This window comes from Manihot esculenta, chromosome 11, assembly GCF_001659605.2.
Source record: "Manihot esculenta cultivar AM560-2 chromosome 11, M.esculenta_v8, whole genome shotgun sequence".
Taxonomy (NCBI): domain Eukaryota; kingdom Viridiplantae; phylum Streptophyta; class Magnoliopsida; order Malpighiales; family Euphorbiaceae; genus Manihot; species Manihot esculenta.
This window is the reverse complement of record NC_035171.2, coordinates 9,142,338-9,151,191: the sequence shown is the minus strand read 5'-3', so window position 1 is coordinate 9,151,191 and position 8,854 is coordinate 9,142,338. Positions and strand designations below refer to the sequence as shown.

The 8,854-nt window shown below is 32.9% G+C and overlaps 1 protein-coding gene across 1 annotated transcript; it reads left to right on the top strand.

The window, feature by feature from the left end:
- The first annotated feature begins 366 nt into the window (after positions 1 to 366).
- LOC110626086 lies at positions 367 to 8,162 on the top strand. The gene is made up of 8 exons (XM_021771828.2): positions 367 to 700; positions 1,341 to 1,544; positions 1,640 to 1,821; positions 3,556 to 3,682; positions 3,768 to 3,962; positions 5,663 to 5,761; positions 6,517 to 6,560; positions 7,266 to 8,162. Exons 1-8 carry the CDS (start codon positions 605 to 607, stop codon positions 7,951 to 7,953), a joined length of 1,635 nt encoding a protein of 544 aa, XP_021627520.1. The 5' UTR covers positions 367 to 604; the 3' UTR covers positions 7,954 to 8,162.
- The last annotated feature ends 692 nt before the right edge of the window (positions 8,163 to 8,854 follow it).

Sequence of the window (8,854 nt, the reverse complement as noted above, 5' to 3'; positions counted from 1 at the left end):
ATTAGCCTATATTAATTATATTTTTTAAAAAATTTAATAATTAACTCCATCAGTATCGTACAAAAATAAATATAGAAAAGTAATTTTACCTATTACACCTTTGTAATAATTTAGTGATTTGAGAAGTGTTTGCCCATATAAATTTCATTCCTTTATAATTAGTTTCAATTTTTTTTTCCACCCAAACTTATGCCAGGATGATGGAAGAAGCCTTAAAAAAATAGCACAAATTAATTTTGAACTCAGAAATTAAAAAATGAATTTTTAATTTAAAATATTTAAATTCAAATAAATTTGTTAATTTTAAAAATAATACACAGGTGTATTTTATTTTATTTTCGTCCCCGCTGAGTTAAAATTCCAGATGTTTTCCATTGGGGAACTCGGAACTGGAACCCACTGGGTACCCGCCTCAATCCAACCAAAAGCAAAAGTGTTTGTTTTACTGGCGACTCACTGGCTCCTATCATTTCCAAATATATTTCTCTTTTCCATTTCAATTCATAAGGCCTTACAATTTCACTCCTCACTTGCTTTTGTCCATTTCCTTTCTGGGTCTGTCTCCGTCATGTTTTCTTTGAGTTTGTGAGAAGCCAAACACAAAATGGCGGGAAAAGAGCGCGAACAACAGCTGTTGGATGGCGGGAGTAAACTCCTTAATCCACCATTTTCCATTGATGAACTTCTGTTTATTCTTGAAGTAAGCAATACCTATTTCTTTGTTTGCATTTATTATGATGTACATTGCACATTTACTTTATGATTTCTGTTTATTTAATTGTTTAGGAACATAATTTTTTTCAAAGAATACATGTGGGTTACTGTCAAGTCTTGATTTGATATCGGAACTGTTGTGTTCTTTTTTGTATTTTAATCGATTCCTTCATTTTATTTATGCTTTAAATCAATTTCAAACCCGCCCTCTCCCCAAGGTTTGGAGGGTTGGAGGTGTATTTTAGAAAAATCAAATAAAAAAACTGTTCTTTTACTATTTTATGAAGACTTTTGATAGAATGGAATTCACTGGTAGTTTCTAGCTATTTGGGGTATCTGTTAATTTTGTGACTGTTTAAACTTTGCTGTATGTGGTCCAGTTTTGGTACTTGGCATTGGAGATAATTGAATATGGCTACTAATTAGAATTGAGAAACGTTAAGAAAATGAGAATATGTTTTTCTCCGGTATATAATACATTAGAACTTGATTTTTTTTTTGGTCTAAACGTGGCAGGATTGCATTGAATATTTTCAATAGAGTATTCCTGATATCAATTTTCTTTTCCACTTTATTTTTGATCCTGATACTTATGGTATCTTCTCCCTCTTTGTTCTATGTTTTAGAGAATTGAGGTTTCTCTCTCACAGGTGGAGCAATCACCACGGCAATCTATGGTTGCTGCACTTTCACCTTTAAGGAATGCGTTGGTTTCTGATAAACTTTTGAGACATTCAGATACAGATGTGAAAGTCTCTGTTGCTGTTTGCATCAGTGAGATTATACGAATAACAGCTCCACATGCACCTTATGATGACGAAAAAATGAAGGTGAACTGAATGTCCAATAGCAGTTTTTATATGTAGATCTGAATGTTTGGCATATTCATTGGTACGAGAGTTCTTATGCTTATTTGGGTATGCAGGAAATATTTCATCTGATTGTAGCTGTGTTTCAGAAACTTTCTCATATGTCCAGCTGCTTTTACTCAAAGGTGGTGTCAGTCCTTGTTACCATGGCAAAAACAAGGGCAATTTTAGTGATGATGGACCTTGACTGTCATGCTTTGATTATTGAGATGTTTCAACTTTTTCTGAGAATTACTAGGTAAGGTAAATTACCATAAATATGGTCTGGTTTTGCTTATGGTCTCTTGCAGATTTAGCTTACCATTTGGAGATACATTGCACATTTACCTCTCACGATTCTGAAGATCAAGCAGAGTTCAAAAGTAAAAACCAATAGGTTTCCTTTGATGTGGGATTTTCTAACATTTAAAGTTTCATAATTTTACTAAAGAGTCAACTTATTCATATAATTGATAGTCCTTCACAAAATTTACAACCTTACCAATTTATCTATGCATGTTTTAAAAGGAAAATTTCTTCATTACCTGTATGTGATTGGCAAGATGTAAAGTACAACTAGGCATACAAATACCACTGCTTCTATTTTGTCTTTGATTTGGCATATAATTTTTTTCATGCTCTCAAATTTGTTCTATACGTTATATTGTTGTTTCTGCTTCTATTGATAGGTACTTGGTATATGGCCTTCCATTTTGCGTTTGTATTACGGGAATTATCTTGTAATTTTTTGACCCTGTGATTCTAAGATCACTCTTTCATTACTGGACTGAAACTATGTGTAAAACTGTGGATGGGGAACTATAGATATCCTCTTTTTATGTGCAAAAATCCTATTCACCATTGTTTTGACCCTGTGATTCTAAGATCACTCTTTCATTACTGGACTGAAACTATGTGTAAAACTGTGGATGGGGAACTATAGATATCCTCTTTTTATGTGCAAAAATCCTATTCACCAGTGTGAGATGTAGATGGAGCATTTGCTGCACTAGGTAGGGTACTCTCACAGTGGCAGACTTGAGCCATACATATGCAATTGGGATTGGAATTGTTAATGGATGTTTGATCACCTGAAACAAGGTCAGAGGGACTGTCAACAATAAATTATCCTCTTGTGCACATTTTGTCTTCTTTTTCTTCTTTCATCAAGGAAGATGACTTGGTGTTTGTACCTGGTTTGGAGCTCTGTTCTTTTTCTTCTTGTTTTTGTGCTGATTAGAACAAAAATCCAAAACCATATAAAGTTTGTTAATTGTTGCCCTTTTTGTTTAAAAAATACGAAAAGTGGTCATTCCAAGAATTTAAACATTTATAACAATCAGTCCTCTTTAGTTTCACTCCCTAAACTATGCACCTTTATTGATGCAGTGTAAACTTATGGTTAAATAATTTTAAGCTGACAAGAAGAAAACTAAAGATGACAGGATGTGAAAATCCCTTTTTTTCTCAATATCTTCATATTTCAAATTTGCCATTGGTACTTTTTTTCTTGTATATTTATTTTCAATTTTTTAAATGTTCAATGTGATTGGAAATTTCAAGTAACAAAAAAAGAAAGGAAAAAAATTTAACTTGCCTTACAATTAACTACCTCTGTACCACATCATTACTGGCCATATGCCACAAGAGAAAACTAACTTTCGCGTCATTTGTTACTATAATTAAGCTGATGGGTTATTTTGTGGAGGGTTTTGTGAGGACTTAGAATGGACTGAATGGTATATAGTTGATCAGGTTATTTGTCTCATATTTGGGAACCAAAAGCATGGTTATTTGTTGTTATTAGGATGGTCTTCTTATCAGTTTTTTTTTTTTTTGCCTGATCCTGTTGCTCTGACAGCAGTAGACTTATTTTGTTCTTTGTATTTCCTATTGTGTGGTGAGTGTCAAGGATCCAACCCCTTCTTGCTTTTATTGATGTATGGTTTGTAATTGTAAGTGTTCAGTATATATATTTTATATTTCTCTTAAGGTCAAACAACTCAGAAAAAGTGTTAGCTGCCATGGTGACAACAATGACAATTGCCATCTTGGAAAGTGATGATATTTCTTTGGAGATTCTCATTCCCATTTTAGCCAGTGTGAGAAAGGAAAATGAGGTAATCATTATTTTTCCTTATATGTAATATTGAATTACATCTTAATTTTCAGTGGCAATGCTAATTAGGAACAACTTATTCGCAGAATGTTTTCCCAAAGTCATGGAAGTTGGGGAAGGAAGTCATAAAAAATTGTGCTGCCAAGATTGAACCTTATATTTTGAAGGCAGTAAACAGCTTAGGAGTTCCTGTGGACAGTTATGATCAAATAGTTGGTTCTATTTGCCGAAATGCTGATGGTATCAAGTCTTATGATCTCCCTGGTTCTGCTGAACATTTGGTGAGTATGTCTACATTCAGTTTGTACTTCTTTGATGATGGGAAAGCAGAAGTAAAAAAACATTGGTGTTAGAATCTTATGATTCTGGATTCAAATCTTACAATTCAAATCAATTTTCCAACAAATCGATATGAATCTATAAGTTGAATCCTAAATGTACTTGAATCTTACGATTCTTGATTCAAATTTTATGATTTTTGGTTCGATTTTATATTCTAGCGATTTAAATTTACTCGGTAAATCACAAATGTATATGAGTTGTGACTAAATAAAAAAAAATTAATAGTGAATCAATATGAATTGGTCGAATTTTCACCCGATTCAATTAATTATCTATAAAGAGTTTGTTAGATCTTATACTTTCATTTCCTTAGCTATTTTTCTTCCACTAACCTTCTTTTCCCTCTCTTTTTTTTTTTTCTTTTTTCTTTTTAGTTAATTTACCTAACCAATTATAGCTCTCAAGTTATGACGATTTATATTAATAATATTCTAATCTGCTATCTTTTTTTTACTATTTAATTATTTGATTTTGATTAAATTTAAATGAAAGTTTCAGTATATGTATAATGATAACTATTTTCTATAATTCTAATTCATAATTTTTGACATAAAACTATACAATATAATAAATATATATCATTCTATTATCAAGAATGTTTATAATTAGATAAATGATAATCTATATTTATTAAATATTTCATTATGTTATATTTTTTACTTATTTTTAGAACATTTATTATTTTAATTGATTTTTGGAATTTTTAGTGAATCTTACAATTTGATCCAATTTGATTCTCACTTCTTTCATTTATGAAATGAAGGTTTCGCTTCTTGATTCATGAAATGAAGATTTCGATTCTCGATTCGAATCTCATTTTGATAACTATGGAAAAAAGAAAAAGACTAATGCATCTGTCTGGATGCTTTGGGAGTTTAGGTGCTGTGTACCTTTTCACTGATTCTGAATTCCGATGCTGTTGTCTACGTTATTGGAAAGTAGACTAGGTGCTGGGCCTTTTTGTCAATATTTGCTTGGCATCCCCTTATACCTTCTATTAAATGTTTCAGTTTTCATTTGGTTCGAAATAGGAGATTGTGAAATATAAAGTTCACATCTTTTTTTTTTTCTATTTATTTTTACCTCTACATTTCCTGCTTGAGTTTTATGTTGGTTTCCTTAAATGTTTTGCCTTAAAGCTGAACCTTTTTATTCTGTAAGTAGCATCCATGTAACAAAGGACCAACATCAATTATATATAGAGCCAGCCACAGTCTGGTTCCTGTTCCAGGGCCAAGGGGACCAGTAACAGATTGAAGGTTACTTTTCAAAAAATTTTTTGAAAAGGAAAAATATCCCAGTTTTAGCCTGAAACCTGACCATCAATCTCTTTCATTCTAGTTCAACTATGGTTTCAGTCAATCCATGATTAGTTTCATTTGGAATCCCATTTGAGTTCCACCCTGTTCCAAAGCCACCTCTAATCATAGGAAGCGTATCAAATAGCATAATTGACTTCCCCAGGAACAAGGAGTTCCTGTGACATATGAAGACTAAACTCTAGCAAAACAGATGAGAAGATAACTGTATATTTGAGGGTGTTGGCATGCTGTAACCTCTGAATGAGAACTTATCTATTCAGTTTGTTAACAATGCAAAGACAAACATCTGACTCATGTTTTGCGGGATACTTCAACAGATTAATTATGAAAGACCACCTGCCCAGTGTATTGGTGGGAAGAAGATTAGGTGCAAAACTACACCTGAGAATCGTGGAACTGAAGAAACTAATGACAAGGTACAACTGAAACTGGTCTCAAATTTTCTTTCTTGTGATACTATTTTTAATTTTACATGAACAATATTTTCTGCCCCTAGATTTCCTTTATTTATATTTTATATAATATATTCACCATAACAGAAAAAAAAAACTCTGTTTTTTGTTTACCATGCTCTGACTGCTTGATGAATTCATGCTAAATTTGCTTGATTGTTTTCTATTATTATTTTAGTTGCTGAATGGTATAAATGCTTTCTTCAATAGAATTAAGCCTTTCCTATTTATGAGACACGTCACACTTAGATCACCTCTTTGAAATGTAAATTACCTTCCTATTTATGTTGCATTTTTCCTTTTGAAGTTATATTAAGAAGGTCATGTTATTACTGTGTGTCCAATATGTAGATAAAAATTAAATCTCAATAAATTAAAGGAATTCAAATGAAGAAACTCAAGCTGGATGTAAATGTAATATGTATGTGTAACAGTGTTGTGTAGCGAATGGTTAATAAGTACATAAGAACTTTTTCAATTATATAAAATATGTGCAGATTAGTTTTCATGCAACTCTCTGACATAACATGGTGAGATAATTAAATAGGTGAATCAGTTCTTATCTCCCTTTCCTCTGCTTCTAATCTGAAGAGTTAATATAGAAGATATGCCTAATTATCTTGGCATGTCCATAAATAATTTAGATTTTAGTTGATTGTGATGCTCCGGCTATTTCAGATGTAAATGCATTAATCCTCGTGTAATACATGTATTAACAGGGACAATCAGTGGACCTTCTGAGTGCTGGTTCTTCACTTAAACTGTGAGTTTTGCTTTATATAGTGGTTGAACTTCTCTGACCAGAGAATCTCTCATTATATTCTGTAGTTTATGTTGAATGTTTCCCAGAGAATTTCATATAATTTGTTTTTGACATGTGCATCTCTTATTTCTCTTTAATCACATCCAGCTCTGCAAAGGTCCATGTTATTTTCTTGTCAGGCACATTTTACTCCAACACAGATAGTATCTTAAACATGATATGATTTTCTTAGAAAACAAACCATATCCAGATTATTTTGGTTTGTTGATGCAGTACAGAAAACGAGCAACTGGGTGGCTATTTGCTCAGTTCTGGTGCTGTCATAAAATTTTGGGATATGTTTATTATTTCTCCATGGACTTTAATATGGTGGTAAAAAATCTTTTCATGTGTTTCTATGGGAAACAATTGGAAAAGAAATGTAGTTATGCTATTGATGTGCTATGCAACATTTTATTCTGATGTAGCTTTCTAATGAAAAGCTTTTGGAAGTTTTGAAGTATTTTTCACCATTTAATCATATCACCTGAGGAAAATTTCTCAATCTTGGATGTACAGGAAATGGATTCTCTTTCTGTGTGTTAATATATATATTTAGTGAGAAAAGTTTATCGAGATTTGTGACTTGCAGTAATCCACATTGAATTGTTACACCTAATTCATTTTATTCTATTTTTGTTCTGATATAATAACAAAATTTTGCAGGTGCATGCGGCAACAAGCTACTTTCACAAATACTTGTTCAGATCAATCTGTGAACCCATGGAGTTGTCATGAAGAAAAGCATCAGAATCAAGAGATGCAGATCCCACCCTCTGAAGACACATTTGCAGCTAATAGTGGAGGAAACAATGTAATCGGAACGATGATCGTCCAGGGCTATGAGGTCAAGGCTAGTGTTGCACCTATTCTCACAGCCATATTTGCCAAGTATGGTGATATCGCGGCTACTTGCCAGTACAAGTCACCATCAATAAGGGCTTGTTTGCTTGAAATCGTCTCTGATGTTGTTCGCCGACTACAAAGCACTGACATTCCTCTCACTGTATCTGAGATTAAAGTCCTCCAAAACGAAATGAAAGATTTGGAGGCTACAAAGCTAAAGCTTTCATGGCTAACTCAACCATTAGAAAAAATTTCTGAAGTAGAAAGGATCGCTGGGATGCGTTCGATGCTCAAATCAGTGAAAGCAAGTAGCATGCTGGTCATAAAAGCAGCAACCAAGGAGCTGGAAGATGCACTGGTGGAGCTAGTGGCGCTGCAGAAACGCATGGGGGAAGCTGAAAAACGTGTAAATGCAATGAAGCTTGTGGTGCAAAAGGTTGATGATGCCATTAAAGAGGCAGAGGAAGAGGAACGTCACTGGCTAAGGAATATGAGTGAGCTTCCATAGTGTTTTTCTGCTGAAACGAATTAACAGAGAGTAGTTGATATGAAATATCATTTTGTGAACAATGAGGCCTAATTTTCAGCAACTGCATTTTAGTAACCACACAATTCAACTGCAGTCTAGGCTTGTATATGTTGGTGTTGGTTGTTCCTGTGTGGTTGTTTTGTTCCTGCCAGTTGGTGAAAGAAAAGAAAAATTATTTAATTTTCCTGTACTGAGGCTTCCATTCTCAACTCCACAAAAGATCGTTGTTGTGGGATTGAAGGCTCGATATTCATCTAAGAATGCTCTCTTTTTTTTAAAGAAAAAAAACTTTTCTTTTAACCCTCCATTTAACATGATTTATTCTGAAAAAAAAGAATTTAAATAAATTGTATGAGTTTATTTTTTTAAAAAAATGAAAATTTTGAAAGTTAAAAAAGAAATCAATTTTTCTATTCTAAATAAAAAATTTAATTGAAAAAAATTTCATTCAAATGAATTTTTTTTTATATATATAAAAATTTGTTTACAAATTGATATGCACGCATTCATCATTGTAAATACAAATGGTTAGCGTATAAGTAATTATGGATTTGCTCGGAGGGAGGTCTCTGCATACTGATGTGTCCCGTGATTATTGTTCTCAGAAATTTCGGAGAAGCCATAGACTTTGTCGCATCTCTCCCTTTGTGCAATGTTACTCTATTGGAATCTTAGACTTCTTTTTAGATCCATTGGTAGTACTGAAAGGTATGTAGAGGTCGCGATGCAAATAGTTTTGTCCTGCTTGCTTGCTTGTGGTTTTAGCTGACAATGGCTTTTCTTTGCTCTGGGTTTGTTGGATTTGGGCTTGCATATTCTTTTGCTTGTATGAAATTTTATTTTTGGGCATGTTGCGTTCTTTTCTTCTTCGGCCGCAAAT

What these genes read in the sequence shown, in the direction of transcription:
- LOC110626086 (XM_021771828.2), top strand. Translation starts at nt 605, where the DNA reads ATGGCGGGAAAAGAGCGCGAACAACAGCTGTTGGATGGCGGGAGTAAA. An exon ending in CTGGTTCTGCTGAACATTTG is followed by an intron (nt 3,963 to 5,662) that starts GTGAGTATGTCT and finishes ATACTTCAACAG; the next exon opens with ATTAATTATGAAAGACCACC. An exon ending in GCTGGTTCTTCACTTAAACT is followed by an intron (nt 6,561 to 7,265) that starts GTGAGTTTTGCT and finishes AAAATTTTGCAG; the next exon opens with GTGCATGCGGCAACAAGCTA.